The sequence below is a fragment of the Carlito syrichta genome, unplaced genomic scaffold (genome assembly GCF_000164805.1).
Source record: "Carlito syrichta isolate Samal-C Ts95f unplaced genomic scaffold, Tarsius_syrichta-2.0.1 Scaffold302292, whole genome shotgun sequence".
Taxonomy (NCBI): domain Eukaryota; kingdom Metazoa; phylum Chordata; class Mammalia; order Primates; family Tarsiidae; genus Carlito; species Carlito syrichta.
The window spans coordinates 243,031-259,549 of NW_007246388.1; the positions used below are offsets into that span (position 1 = coordinate 243,031).

At 33.3% G+C, this 16,519-nt stretch overlaps 1 protein-coding gene across 4 annotated transcripts in view; it reads right to left on the reverse strand.

Moving 5' to 3' along the window:
• The window catches only part of PPP1R12A (protein phosphatase 1 regulatory subunit 12A), a 156,156-nt gene that overhangs the window by 43,150 nt on the left and 96,487 nt on the right, over positions 1 to 16,519 (reverse strand). For all 4 annotated transcript variants that reach the window (XM_008056230.2, XM_021711434.1, XM_008056229.2 and 1 more), the window contains exons 6-9: positions 11,589 to 11,663; positions 10,955 to 11,043; positions 10,647 to 10,804; positions 5,567 to 5,691 (exon numbers count right to left, since the gene is read on the reverse strand). In XM_008056230.2, coding sequence (XP_008054421.1) covers positions 5,567 to 5,691; positions 10,647 to 10,804; positions 10,955 to 11,043; positions 11,589 to 11,663 — 447 coding nt within the window. The remainder of the gene's footprint in view (positions 1 to 5,566; positions 5,692 to 10,646; positions 10,805 to 10,954; positions 11,044 to 11,588; positions 11,664 to 16,519) is intronic.

Sequence of the window (16,519 nt, forward strand, 5' to 3'; positions counted from 1 at the left end):
GTTAATAGAGCTTGTTAAAGCTCCCATGGGCCACTTTACAGACAAAACTGTCATAAGATACCTCTGGTACTTCCAGTAATGAATTTCTATCAATTGGTTCTAAGCATTCATCAGTTCCCAAAATGTGCACTGAAGAACTCCAGGGCGCCACAACAAAAACACAGGGGCTCTGTGGAATATTTTAAAGTTTTGAGAGAAGCACAGTGACATCTCGTAGACACTGCACAAACTACCATTTTAAACTTATTCGCAGCTAACTACTTAATAAATAGGAGAAACATATTTCTTTTGGTCAAGTAGCACTGTGGGGAAAAAAAACTACTAAAACACTAGGAACTCTGCCGACCAAGAAAGTTTGGGACCTCTGTAATATTCAATGCAGTATGATGGGTACTGTGACAACTACTTACTGATTTACGACTTTAAAGGGCTAGATGAAATTTAGGCTTTGCAGACCACAGATAATACAAACATGAAATGAATGAGCGTGACTGTATTCTAATACAACTTTATTTTGGGACAATGAAATTTGAATTAGTGTCACAAAATCTTCTAATTTTTTTTTTTCTCCAATCATTTAAAAATGTTAAACCCCCCAGCAGGTCGACGCCAGGGTGGCCCTGAGTATGCCACTGCACTCCAGCCTGGGTAATAGAGTGAGACTCCAAATCAAAACAAAACAAAACAGAAAATGTTACAACCATTCTTAGCTTGTGAGCTGTACCAAAACAGGTTTTGGTCTACCAGGCACAGCTTGCCACCCTCAACCTTGGGTACCCCCCTCTCTAAAAAACTAGAAACAAATGATTTTTCTCCACAATAAAATAGCCAGATAGCAGATAACATTTATTCATTTTTTAGAGACAGGGTCTCATACAGTTGCCCAGATTGGATTACAGTGGCATGATGATAGCTCATTGCAGCCCCAACTCCAAGGTTAAGGTGATCCTCTCAGTTCAGTCTCCCAAGTAGATAGGGATACAGGTGTGTGCCATCACACCCAACTAATTTTTTTTTACTCTTATTTTTTGAAGAGATGGAATCTTGTCATGTTGCTCAGGTTGGTCTTGAACTCCAGGTCTCAAGTGATCTACCCACTCTGGCCTCCCAAAGTGCTAGAATTATAGATGTGAGCCTGGCTTGATAACATGTATTGAATGTTGCAACAGAAACTGACATATAACAAATGTCTAGCCCTAAGCTAAGTGTTTCACCTGAGTTATCACTTTTAAACATTACAACCACCCAACGAAATACTATTATTACTATTATTTCAGATTTTTTTTTAAAATGAGGCAGTGATACCAATTCTGAACTGGGCATTAGTTGCACTCTAATGGCTGATATTCCTCCACTCTGTCCAACATAAATCTGGATGTAAGTATTAGTTTATATGTTTAAAGGCACCATTCAATTTTACTTGGCACATAAATAAACCTTTCTGAAATGCTTAACTATTCCCTGAAGCTCCCTCTTTTTGCTTTTATAACAGGGGCACCAGTGACTTTCTTCTGACCACTCTTTTTCTATGTCCTTTTTTGGGGGGGGGGGGGTAAGTAACAACATTCGTTGTCCTAGCCCTAAAACATAAGCACCTCAAAAGTCTGTGCTAAGATCTCCCATCTTCTCTTCTATTTTTTTTTTTTTTTGTGTGGGATTGAGAGTAGGATTTTCTCTACTTCCACAGGCTCACTATTGTGTTTAGCTTATTTTCAAATTTGTTCATCTCCAGTCCACTCTGGTTCCTAAATTGTCAGTATTGAATTTCTGTTTACATGTGGGATGGTCTGTTTAGATATATAATTGGAATCTGAAACTCAACATGCCTAAGATCATACACCTTTACTTCCAAACCATCTCTTCCTCAGTTCCCTATTTCTATTAATAACACTAATGCTATCTCTTCAATTCCTTATGTTTTAAACTTCTTAATCATGTTAGATTTGTCATTTTTCTCCATCCGTAAATTAGGTACCAAGACTCTAAATCTCCTCTTCTCTTTTATAAGCCCATCACCTCTTCCCTAGTTTATATTCTTATCATAATGGACAACTTCAATGACTTTCTAATAAATCTTTTCTCAATCAGCCTCTCATCTTCAAATATACCTCTATGATGCTGCCAGAATAACAGCATATGAAGAATACTTTTCTCATGGCATTGCTCAATCTTCCATGATTCTCTACCATCTATCAATCAAATTATAAAGATGTTACCCAGAAATAAAGACATTCCATAATTTGGCTCTACTTTTCCTGTTTTAATTTGTATATATGCACCTTATGAATCAAACTGGACAGTTCATTTTTCCTGCCAAATACTCCATATGATCCCAACTTGTTCACTGTTTCTCCTCTTTCCCTTTCAACAAATTGTACAAATCCTCCTTCTCTCTCAATTGAAATACTACCTACTCCTTCTTTAAGACCTATCTCACATGTCCTGATTCTATTACCTCAAGTCAAATGTAATTTCTTCAACTTTTAAATCATCATCCTAAATCCATATACTTCTAGAGGTACATGTGATATACCAACAGCACATAGTGATCTTTTGTTAAATTACTGCTATAGTTATTAAATTGGATTCAATTAATAAGAATGCTTAATTCTAAGAAAATTCTGAAGTTTTACCATCCTGTAAAGAAAATGTAATTTACATTTTTATTGGGAGATATACTCATACAACAGAATAGGTCACCTCTTTTAGAGATGCCAACAATATTTATTTTCACTAGAGAGTTATATAAACTTACTGTTAACAAATTAAAGCACACACACAAAAAGACCCTGGTGGTTTTACAGACATCTATACAATCACCAGCCTAATTTTTTATTTTGTTGCCACAGAAATATTCATTAACTTCAGCTGAAGAATTAAGAAATTAAGGCTAGATCATTTAAAGTAATATATCTATCTTTTGTCATAGTTACTCTTGAGTTACTAATAGAAAATAAGTGACATTTAGTAATGTTTTGTGTACTTCCTTTTTTATGATTTATTTTGCCATGAGCACGTGTGCATATACACAGTTAATGTATTGGTGGCTGAAGCTGGAAAACTTAAGATAACTGTCTAGATATTAGAAGCAAAGTAATGACCGTGAGCCTAAAAACAGAACTCTTAATTGCTTTTAAGATGCAATTACAAATTAACAACTTGTTTAAGGAAATTTTTAATGTTAGGTCTTTAAAGTTACAAGTAAAATCTTGAAAAAAATGCTAAATTAGAGAAAGTACAGATTTCACTGAACAGAACAACAGGTTTTAAAAATTATACAATACTGATCAGACGTACCCCCTCACTAAAAATAGTATTTCAAAATTTTAGCACATCATGACTTTATTGCTTGAAATAAAATTTGATTACAAAACCTTAAGAACAAAGACTGAAACAATATAATTTTCAAAGTAAGTTATGATGCTTGAAATTCAGAATAGTTTCTAAATATGCAAATTTAAATGCAGATGTTGTCATTACACTAATTTAAAGAATCAAAAGTGATTTTGAATAAGAACTTAATAGCAAAGGAGTCACTGGCCCACTAAGCTAATAGAGGTATGATGTATTTACTTTCAGTTAGAGCATTAGATAAAAATTGAGAAGTAAATTGCTACAAATCTGGGGTTACACTTGAAAAAAGAAAATTGGATACAGAAAGTCTATTGTATTTATTAGACTATAGTAGGAAAGGAATTGCTTAGTCAAATACCTAAGATAGCCAGTTTCTTGCCCCAAATTCTAGGGAGATAAAGTGTCTGGGAATTTATGATCATCCTACATTCCCAACAGATCAAAAGAGCTAAAGATGCAGGTACAAAGTCAGTATTCACTGAAGAAGTACAAAGGGGTTCTAGAAGTAAAATCATGATGATGCTATACCATGTTAACAGTCTTCAAAATTCTGCAGACAAACTGCTTTTAGAGAATTCATATTAAAGTACATGTAATTGTGACAATATGAACATGAATTCTAACTGAATTCAAGAAGTCCTTAGCTTTTGAATACATAAGGTAAGATAACTCACTCATATAGTTTCTTGATATTCAAACCCATACCAATAAAATGCACACATTTCTACCTCTAAGAATTTGCATTGTTGTTTTCCTCAGGAAGAGTTTTAGAGGTAAATTTTCACTAAAAGTGTGAATTTAGAAAAAAAATTATTTCATTTATGATTTCAAAAAAAATCTACATTTTAACAACCTCAAGTCAAAAACAAATATTAGCAAAACTGACAACACAACAGAAACACCATGAGGATTTAAAATCAGTTCTTAAACCCATACAAAACAAATGTCAGTCAAGCAACAAAATAAGAGGTATAAAAGCAGAGATATGAAAACTATACAATGTAAAATTCTTGAATGAACCCTAGATTTTAAAAAACATACAGTTAAAAGACATTACTAGAAGGACAATTAAGAAAATCTGAGTATGAATATTAGTTAACATAAATAACAGTACTATAGAAAAGTTAAATTTCCTAAGTGCGATTACCTCTCCTTGTGGGAATAAAGGACGTTTTGTACTTAAAAGATACATACTGACATACTGTTATGATGACTATAATCAATTCTTAAAGAGTTTGGCATAAATAAACATAACTCTGTGTGTGTGTGTGCGTGCATTTATGTGTGTACATAAGCAAGAACACAGAAAGAGAAATTAGTATACTCATTTAAGATAAATAAGGTGAGGAAAACTTTAAAGAGACCAGTAGGTCAAGAAAAAGTCCTTAATCTGTATTTGGGTTAAGAGAAGGGCAGGACAGGGTCTAGAGAAAAAGGGAAAAGGAAAGCCTTTAAAAAGATCAATACGCTAGTTGGAAAACATTGCTTTGGTGGAGAGATGAGGCAATAGGGATGGAGAACAGAAAAAGGGAAAGGAGGAAGAAATGAAACTAACATTTTGGGAGCATACTTAGTTACTGGTCAGGCTCTGTCAATCAATTCTTAGAAAATCAACCTTATTTCTCTTTTTTTGTGTGTTGTGATAGATAATAAGTGACTTGCTATCTTTCATAACAAGACAACAAAAAACAAGAGGTGGGGTCAGGAACTAATCCCTGGTTCACCTGACTTCAGAGATCATGCTCAAAATGGCACAGGATAGTTGCATGCCTAGGGTTTTGGACTATGAGTCACAAATCTAGATTCTAATTATCCCATTAACTTGTGGCTATACTTTTTGTGCCTTACTTATTCATGTATGAAATTATCAACACACACCTGTACTTAACAGAAATAAAGGACATAAAACTTGGGTTTCTCAAAAGTTCAATAGAAACAAAAACTACTACAATAATTGGTTATAATATTATAAAAATATTTATCTTTGTTACTTACTTTTAACTATTATATTTATAAACTATTGCAAGAGGATAAAAAAAGACATGATTCAGAGAAAATCTCAGTCAAATTAGAAACAGAAAAATATTATTTTATCCTAAAACCTTAAATATTTTTGAAATAAACTAAAAATTCACAGTTGTTGTAATGAGTTAGTTCAAGTGGCATTTAAGTAGAATATATGTGTTTTTAGCAAACACGATTTTTGGCTTACCTTTTTAATAGGTGATGTAGGTGTTGCCTGACCTGATGACACAGCAGGTGCTGTAACAGCTACAGGAGCTGCTTGTGTACTAGAAGTGTTGGCATTAGTTACGGAAGCCATAGGTTTTGTTTTATCTATTAAAACAAACAAAAAATTAAGAGTGAAGATTCTAGAAGAATTTGGTTTCAATGGCTGGAAAAAATATCATTTTATATTCTATTCTTGTTTAAGGTTTCGTTAATTAGAAGTATTTCCCTACTGCTATCGCTTTTCACAAGTGGATTTTTCAAGGAGTTTCTAGAAATATCTCAACGTATACACTAAAGTAATACTTAAGATAACATGAAAGACAAAAAAGTTTGAGAATAAAAAACACAAATAAAACTTGTCTTCTGTACTTTTAAAATTAAGAAAAATAATTAAGATTTAAAATTTGAATGCATGAATGCAATATAACTAAAACAATTAACAATGCAATTTTATAATGGATAAGCAACTATTACTGCTGACCTAAAACTGATTACTCCTCTATATTCTAGGAAATCTAAAAGTGCTTTTGTTAATAATCAGCTTATATTCCTGTCAAACAGTATGGTTAAATGTCCCACAGAATACACCTTTCCATTACTAAAAAAATCTAAAGACAAATGGACACAACATCATCATCCTGGAAAATATCCACCTAAATGTGGATGAGTCAGCCAACAACCATTTATTAAGTGTCTCCATTATTCAAGCACTGTCCTAGATACTGGGGATATATCAGTCAATGAAAAGACAAATTGCCTTCACTGCATGGAATTTATAGTCTAGTAGGAGAAATAAGTAATAAATAAAATAAACCCCATGTACCACCATCCAGTTTATCAACATTGTTAATATTGTTGAAGTTCTTCTATCCATTTGGTTTCAATGATGAATGAAAATTTCAAGTCCTAGAAGGAAAAAACCTAAAAGAAAAATGTACTTTCCCGTTCTCATTCCCTCAGCTAGGCTTCAAATTTATAGATTGCTTGAAAGGCAATGAAAACTTTTGGTTGAGCTCTTATTTTTATTTGCTTTATGAGAAGAGAAAGAATACTGAAGAAAACCCAGTTTGGTAAATAATTAATTTAAAACAACTTTGGCAATATAGTTATTTTATTGCAAATAGTTTTCCAAGGAAATAACCTTACAAAAAGTAGAAAAAAGAAATGGATTAGAAATTGTCAAATCAAGCTGTAGCTCAGGAGGGAAATGGCTGCTTTCTCAAGCTTGCCAAATAAAGTTTTATAAAGACTAGTTGATATTAAAAGTGAGAGGGAAGGAACCACACAGAATTTACATGGATTAATTCTTGAGAAAGAGTCAAATTTTCCTGGCACAACCGACCACTAGCAACAGGAAGAACAAAATTATCATAGTACAACGCTTCATAAGAACATTTAAAGTTAGCTCAGTGAGAAACTAAGCTGAGGGCAAGCGTACATTTACATTCCAAATAGGGAACTAACACAATGCAATTCGATAGCAACTTGCTATATTTAATAGAACAGTAGAGTTTAAATAACTATCCAAGTCATATAGTCTAATTTTCTGGTTTTACATTCAAGAAAAGATGTCAATGAGTGTAAGTTAGTGGTAAAACTGGCCAAAAATTAAATCTTTTATTTTTAACAACTTCTTAGTGCCTAACATTGAAGAATAAACTGTACAGAAGGGCCAACTAAGAAAAAAAGTAGTTAACAAAACCCTAGAAATCTGTGAAAGAGATGTTTGTACTTCTAGTCCTTAAATCCTACTACTTAAGTAGTAAAAGATTTGACATGTGAGTTAGAAAATCTAGGTACCGGTTTTGGCTTTCTTGTGCCCATATGCATACAGTTTAATCTGTAGTGACATAACTATAGACTGGGAGACAAGGCATGTCTCTCAGAGAGGACATTAAATACATACAAATAACGTTAAATATTTGCAAAAGTATCTAGGTCAATTTAAATGTCAATGCCACTATTTTATCTGTCAAGTTTTATAAAATCCAAAAGAGAAACAGCACAAATTTCAGTTAAGTAATATTAGGTAACATGCACATTGGGTAATATTTAAATTAATAAAGTTGAGTTTTATATAATTATTATATGAAAGTTAACACATTACAAAACAACTGAATGTTATATAAATATTCATAGAAAGTAGTTATTATCCTAACATTACAGATGAAAATTTGGGGATTAAATATACTACTGACATATACAATTGTAGGCATGAACTATCCATGTTTTTAAACACTATGCATGCTGATTCTCATACAATTTGCTTTTATAATTAGAAATATTTTAAATTAACTCCAGTCAGGATGAACATCATCAATAACTCAAAAAACAACAGATACTGGAAAGGATGTGGGGAAAAGGAAACACTTCTTACACTCTTGGTGGGATTGTAAACTAGTACAACTTCTGTGGAAAACAATTTGGTGATTCCTAAAAAATCTAAAAATTGACCTTCCATACAACCCTGCAATCCCCTTACTGGGAATATACCCGGAGGAATTCAAATTACTCTATGAATAAGATACCTGGCACATGCATGTTTATTGCAGCATTATTAAAATAGCAAAAACATGGAACCAACTGTGCTGCCCATAGAAAGAAGACGATAAAAAAATGTGGCACATACACACAATGGAATATTACACAGTCATAAAGAAGGACAAAATTATGAACTTCGAAGCAACCTGGATGGACTTAGAGGCTATAATACCGAGTGATCTATCACAGAAACAAAGAACTGAGTACCACATGTTCTCACTCATAAGCAGAACTTGAACAATTATAATACTATAAGAAAGGGATTGGCAGTAGTGGGAAACTGCTGGGAGTGGGGGGGAGGGGGGAAAACACGACACCTCATCAACAAGGGTACCTACATAATGAATATTTGTATACCTAACCCTAAATTGTACTCCACCATCTTCAAAATTAAAAATCAAAAAAAGTAATTTTAAATTAGCTTGTAATACAAATACATTACATCATTCACTGACTACCTATTACTCTAGCTTCCAACGTTACCCATATGACTATCTCACCAAGGAAAAGGGTATGTTGAGTCACTAGACCAACAATGTGAGAGCAATGAAGAAAAATTTAAATTCCTAAGTGACTGGAATTTAGCCATTAATGTATTTCACAAATTTTTTGTGTATTACAAATACTTTACTTTTCGGATTAGTAATCCTCCAGAAAATAAAAGCATCCAAAACATATCACCTGGGCAACAAAGGTAGCCTACATCTCTTTAACATCTTGCTTTTTAATGAAAAACAATTATCAGTATCTTGATCTGTTTATTTAGGAAACTTTAGCTTTTCACATTTTCCTAGAGGAAATATTTTGCTAAGTGAGTAAAAATACAATGATTCAAAAGTGTTGTTGTGTGCCCAAAGGAAACAGAGATTCCAAAAAATCCTAGGACTCCATTTGTATTTACCAATGCCCACTGAACTGATAATGATGACAGTTTTTCCAATGACCAAAAATCTTAATGGAAGTGGAATACTTTCTCTGACAAATTCATATATTAAAATGCCAAGTTAACTCAAAATTGGTAATATTGGTGTCTCATGTCATTCAAAAGTTTTAAGCGACTACACGATACAGATTAAGAAAATAATCTAAATATTATTTAATAAAAGCAATATGGTAAACAAAATCTATAAAAACATGAACTGAAGAAAAAAACACAGAAATGAGATACTTGATAGTAAAAAGAAAAGGAATATAAGTTGCTACAATGGCTTTGTAAAGCAATTTGGCACTGATGACAACTGAAAATGTATATACCAATGACTCAGTAAGTCGATTTTGACTAGGGGTGGTGGCTCACACCTGTAATTCCAACACCTTGGGAAGCCATGGAGAGAGGATTACCTGAGCCCAGGGGGTCGAGATCAGCCTGGACAACTTGGTGAGACCTCATCTCTACAATGAATTTTTAAAAAAATTAGCCGGGTGTGGTGGTGTGTGCCTACAGTTCCAGCTTCTTGGAAGGCTGAGCTGGAAAGATCACCTGAGCCCAGCAGGTCGAGGCTTTGGGCCGTGAGCATAACTATACTCCAGCATGGGTGACAGAGTGAGACTCCAACTCCAAGGAAACAATAATTCAATTTCTAGGTGCATCAGAGAATCTCTTGCAAATATACAAAGGAAGCATCAACACCACAGCATTATTTAAAACACAGGAATAGGGTAAAGTCCATCAGAAGGGAAATGGATATATTTTTTAAATACCATACAAGAGCTAAAGAAATAAATTATGGAGATAAAGTTATAATAGATTTATGGACAAATGCAAAAATATAACTTTTGAATGAAGAATCCAAGATGTACAATAATTCCCAGAGTATGAAAATAAAAACACGTTATAATATTTACAATGTTACTTACAAATGTGCATAAAAAATAATAAAAAATTGACTAGAAGATTATAGAAAAAAATTACAATAATGATTGCTTTTAGGGAGGAAAGGGAAGCCGTCTAAGGAGAGTGGCTAAAAAAGACCACTGAAATTGTTTTAAGTTTATTAAAAATCTTGAATATGACTAAATGCAAACAGCTGTTAAGTTTTAATCTTGGTAGCTGGAATATGAATGTTTATTATGCTTTTCTGTATCTTTAGAGTTTCTCAAGACAAAGCACATTTCCCCATACCCTCACTGAAAAGTATCCTGATTCAGTCCCTACTTCACCATTTGTTAGGGAAAATTTGGGAGGCTGCTAGGACCAGATTCCTGAACTTTTGACCTCAGAAAGCAAGAGAATGCTTGAATTGCTAAGAATCTACTTGCAACCTGTCTGTACCACCCTAGTGGAGTCTTAGAAGCCTCTGGCAAAATGCAGAGGTAAACCAAAGTCTCCATATAATTAGAGAACAATAAATTCACAACTACAAGAAAGCTTCTAATATTCACTGAAAAGTAATTTCCTGAATTGGAAGGTATCTGCACAAAGAGCAAATCAGTCTGAAAAATTTAAAAATTAAACCTGATTTTGCTTTACTTACATTGCAACAAATTCCATGAAAATGCATTTATCCTTTAAATTTTACCTGTTTCAGCTTCTGATTCTGAATCATCTTCCTCATCTTCTTCACTAGAACAGCTAGATTCATCTTTCTTTCCTTCTTCTTCTTCATCAACCTTTTCTTGTTCCAGAGATTCAATACGAGATGCATTTTTCTCTGGTTCAATAATCAATGTCTCTTTGCTGTGAAAGGAAAATCGTCTTTAAATGATTACAAACAAGAAAGATTAAAATACGTTAGTTTTTTGCCACAATATTCATGCCTATTTGCCTGTGGCCATCATGTCAACTCATTCATAACAATAAGAAAACCTACTTGAATATTTTACTCACTTTTTAAAGGTCTTCTGTGACTGATTATTGTCCATATTTGCTGTTGATTCAATTAGTGGAGATTTCTTATCCCGTTTTTCACTATGGAGCTTTATACAAAGTTATGCAAAGCAAGAATAAGAATATTATTAAAATAATATTAGTAAAAAAATTAGTTTACACAGTACAATTAAAAAGCTCCATGCAGTACTAAGTTGGATTGTTTAGATTCCTTACAATTTGAGTTTACTGAAAAAGTCAAGGTCCACTAGCCACTTATGATGGCTGATGATATTTTACTTTAAAAAACTTTCCTATTTACATAACTCCTTGCTTATTTAGGGCTACCTATCAGAAATATGAGATTTTATGGTCTCCACCTTTTAAGCAAAACTTTCTTATGAAATTATAAAAGCATGATTGAAAACATACATATTACATAAGTATGAGGCAACAGAAATAAGGATAAGCAACAGAAAAGGCTACACATCACCACCACCCCTTTATTTTCCTTCACTGTCATTTAGTTTGATTGCTAGGAATAACTTAAAATCAAAAAGGACAAAACATCACAAGAATGCTTTTCTAACTGTCTGAAATTCAAAGCTATTGAGAGAATTCAGTAATATTATTTCTAGACAGTCATCAAACATACCAGATTTTGTTTCTTTTGCAACTCTTCTAAATATCCTAAAATGTCTTCATCTGCTACATCAAAGGCTGTTTGGCCCTAGGAAGGAAACAAGGGACATGGTGATGGTAAAAGGTCAATAATCATTTAAAGCCTTCGGCAACCCTGTATAATTATATAGAAAGAAGTTAGATAACATTTTTTATGGTGGTTACTAGCAACATAATACATACATCTCTAAGGGGATGTATGAAAAATCCACGTGAGAGAGAAGGTGAGAACATCTCCCCATATTTATTTTTGTGGTAACAGCTTTATTGAGATATAATTCACATACCATACAAATCACCCACTTACAGTACACAATTCAATGGTTTTAAGTATAATAATCAATTTTAGAACACTTTTATCCACCCAAAAAGAAAGAACATATTCTTTATCAATCACCCCCTGCCTCTATTGTCCAATGCTCCCCCCTAGTTCAAGGCAACCACTACTCTACTTCCTCTCTCTATAGATTTGCCTATGCTGGCAAATCTCATAAATTCAAGCACACAATATGTTGTCCTTTGTGACTGGCTTCTTTTACTCTGCATGTTTTTAAGGCCATCATTGTTGTAGCATGTATCATTACTTCATTCCTTTTTATTAATGAATCTTCCATTGAAGGAAGATTCATTTTGCTAATCTAGTCATCAGTCGGACATTTGCTTTTGCCTATAATACACAATGCTTCTAGAAATACTCATGTACAAGTTTTTGAATGGACACCTGTTTTCAATTTCTCGGATATACAGCAAGGAGTGAAATTACTGGGTAATTTAACCTTCTATGGTCTTATTTATTTTTGATAACTCCCTAAAACTTAAATTATTCATAGAGTAATAAAATAAATATATATTTCTAAACTATTTATCATTTAGCCAGCCACAAGTATGGTTTAGTTTTAAAAACTAGTCCAGATGAACATCTGTCAATAGTACTTATAATAAACTTACAGGTAAAAACTTCCAGTATACCAAAGGTTCATTATTTAGCATATATTGTTCCTTACATGTTGTCCAGTGTATGATCCTTTTTCAGAAAAAGTTCTGTTTTAAACTAGAAAAATATCTTTCTGAAAGGAAGTTCAAATTTCTTTCCCAACAATATTTCCACATCCACAGCAAAGTCAGAATGGATAGATAATAATGGCTTCTAAAATCACACTAATTTTTCAACTTAAAAACAAATTACAACCCTCAATTCCATGTCAATATTAGGATATTAACATCTACTCAGAAAGGAGCTAATTTCCAAATATTATAAAACAAACTATAAGCTACCCAACATCTGAGCTAGTTTTCCCATAGTCTGTTAACAAATTAAAAGGTATGGCTTATGAAATACATCTTAAAAGTATAATGCTTTTTCAAAAGAGGAGAGTGTGTATTTAAGATTTACAAGATTTAAAAACATTTCTTGTATTTATCTTTTCTTGCTTCAATTCTTCAGTAGGAATTTAAGAAGCAATCAATCTATCTGTCTCTACCCAGTCCAAGACAAAAAGATTTAGGTTTAATAAACTTTTCTCTCACTTCAACTTAATTATTAAAAGCTAAGAATTGAATTCCTGAAGAATAAATTGCTTCGTAATAAAATAACTGGCTCTATAACCGAGAAAGTAGATGGAAAAACAAATAAATAAAAAATAACTGGCTCAAAATTTTAAAGTACCCTTTTGAGTAGCAATACATGTTAATTCCAGTCTCACTATATCTACTCCACATAATTTGTTCTAAAATGTTACCAATGCTATACTTTTAAATTGTGTTCAAGATCACATTACTATGTAGAAATAATAACTCACTGACTTCTTTTAAGTACTATTTTAAGCATTTATCAATCCTTTTTATGAATAAAATAACCCATCATGAAAATTTTTGTACGGTTTAATTTCTGAAGGAGTTAAATGTGATGAGGTTATTTTAATCATCAAGAAATTTTCCTTTTTAACAATCAAATGGGATCACCTTACTAACCTTTTCATGTTCTCCCTTGATAAATGAGTTTATTTTGTAAACAGCAGCTGACAGAGAATAAAAACTAGAGTAAAATGTGGGCTATAAACAGAAGAATTTCTAATAAAAAAAAAATACACCCATCAACTTAACTTGATAACTTAGACATGCTCTTTAAACAATCTGTAGGGCAGTTAGAAAGCTAACAATTGTAATGTTATGAACATCATTTGATTCTTTTTTTTTGAGTTGGAGTCTCACTCTGTCGCCCAGACTGGAGTGCAATGGCCGTTCCCGGTCACCGCAGCCTTGACCTGCTGGGCTCTAGCGATCCTTCCGCCTCAGCCTTCCGAGTAGCCGGAATTACAGGCGCGCGCTACCACGCCTGGCTAATTTTTTGATTTATTGTAGAGATGAGGTCTCGCCTGCCCAGGCAGGTCTCGAACCCGCGGGCTCAGGTAATCAATTCACCTCAGCCTCCCAAAGGCGTGGGATTACAGGCTGAGCCACCGAGCCCGGCTCATTATTTGATTCTTAACTACCATAAGGTTACTGTGCTTCACTAATGAAATACAAATGTAGTATGGTATATAAGCAGAGTCACTCAAGGCAACCAGGAAACAATTGAGGAGGACACAATGCTGAGGTATGTCAAGAGAACTAGCTTACAAGAAAAAAACCTGACTGCTTAAGAAAATCAGTTTGATACATCTATAAATTACCAGAGCCACAGATACACACAGTAGAAATATTGTTAAGTCTAACTTTCTAGTCTCTTCATTATTCTGTACTCACTTATTCTAACTGAATTATGTTTGCAGGTATTATCTCTCTTCATCATTACAACAACCCGTGAAGTAGTTGAGACAAGTATTATTATGATTCCCATTGCACAGATGAGGAAACCCAGTCTTTTGGAGTGTATGGTATTTGCTTAAGGTTATGCAGGTAATGAAGGGAAAGTGGGAAGAGAATTTAGGTCACTACTGCTCTGATATTTCATTTTGTTTTTATTGGAAATAAAAATAAGCTCAGACAGAATTACGGTAAAAAAAAAAATCTTTGTGCCCATTACTAACAGCAACAGCTTGTTACTCATTTAAATCTTTACAATGACTCGTATCAAGCAAAAAATTTATCTTCTAATAATTATATTAATGCATTAAGAAAAATTACAACCAGAAAAGTATCCTAGTCAATACTTAAGAAGGAACAATACTTAAAGTACATTCTAGTAAAATTTTTTTAATAAACTAAGGAAGCAAAATAAAAACCTTTATATTTAAATTCTTCATCACATAACATGATGAATTACAATGATACCAAATGTTTTACAGTTTGTAAATAAGTTAAGGAAATTAGCCCAAAAATCTCTCAATGTTTATATTTAGAGCATTTTCTCCACTTCCATATGGAAAAATTTTCAAATCCTCTATATGAATTGTTACATTTAATATATTACATATTGTTTCCCCAAATCATGTTTTCTATTACTAAAAAATCCATGTAAACTCTGATGGTAGCTTAAGTGCATTTCTTTGGTATCATTTTTTTAAATTTAGTAAATATCTTCCATACAAAAGTACTAAAAAAAAGGTATCAAATGACAAAGTAAATTCATACCAGTAGAACTTTAAAAATTAAGACAAAGTATTTAATTTATTTAATTATAAAATATGTCATGTTATTTCATAATGTGCCAATAAACAGAGCAGACAGCCTAATTCATAGATGCTAATCATAAAATTATTAAAAATTTCAAAATCAAGACAAAAGTCATAAAAATCTTTCATTATTACACAAGTTCTCCCAAAAAAGGCTTGCATTTGGGCATATTTATGGCATAAAGGCCTTTGGAAAGCTATTTACATTATGCAGCCCCTCACCATTAACAAATGTTTTTATTTATTTATTTATTTTTGAGTCAGGGTCTCACTCTGTTACCTAGGCTGGAGTGCAGCTGTATAATTACAGCTCAGTGCAGTCCTGACTTCCTGAGCTCAGGCGATCTTTCTACCTCAGTCTCCTGAGTAGCTAGGGCTACATGCATGCACCATCATGTCCAACTAATTTTTTATTATTTTGTAGAGACAAGGTCTCACTATGTTGTTCAGGCTGGTCTTTAGCTACTGGGCTCAAGCAATCCTCCTGTCTTTGCCTCCCAAAGTGCTGGGATTATAGGCATGAGCCACTGTGTCCAGTGGATGCCTTTTTAAAAATTTTTAAATAGAGACAGGGTCTCCCAGGTAGCCTTGAACTCCTGGACTCAAGCAATCTTCCTGCCTCAGTCTCTCAAGTAGCTGGGACTACAGGCACATACCAATCCATCTGGCTAATTTTTTTTTTGTTGCAGAAGTGAGGTCTCACTATGTTTCCCGGGCTGGTCTTGAACTCTTAGTCTCAAGAAATCCCCCACCTTGGCCTCCCAAAATGCTGGAGTTACAGAATGAGCAACCACACCTGTTCCAACTTTCTGGAACTTTTACCACTTCCTATGATTTGCTTGTCTGCACATTTCTTACATAAAATATATTTTTAAATCAGTTAATGAAAAAAATATAAATATATGACTCTATTCCAGAAAACAGCAAAGGAATTCACAAGGCTTCTTTATTTCTTTATGTCAGCAATTAGGACACAAATCTGCACCACTCCCCTAAACTTCCAACCATTTATTTACCCATGGGCAAATCTTGGGCATATGGTAGGTCATATTTACTCTCTTCCTTTTGTGGCTCACCCATTAGAAACTGCAGTTACCAGCAACCAGCATTAGCACCCAAATTAAAGAACATAACAGAATTAGATGGCCCTGTTTTGAATAAAACTGAGATCATTCTGTGAAGCTCTGCTAAGTAATCTACTACATTATCCTATAAAATACAATATACAAGGAGCAGTCTCTGGAAGTTAAGTATAATTAAGCTCATTAGAGAAGATTCGTGATTCTTATCG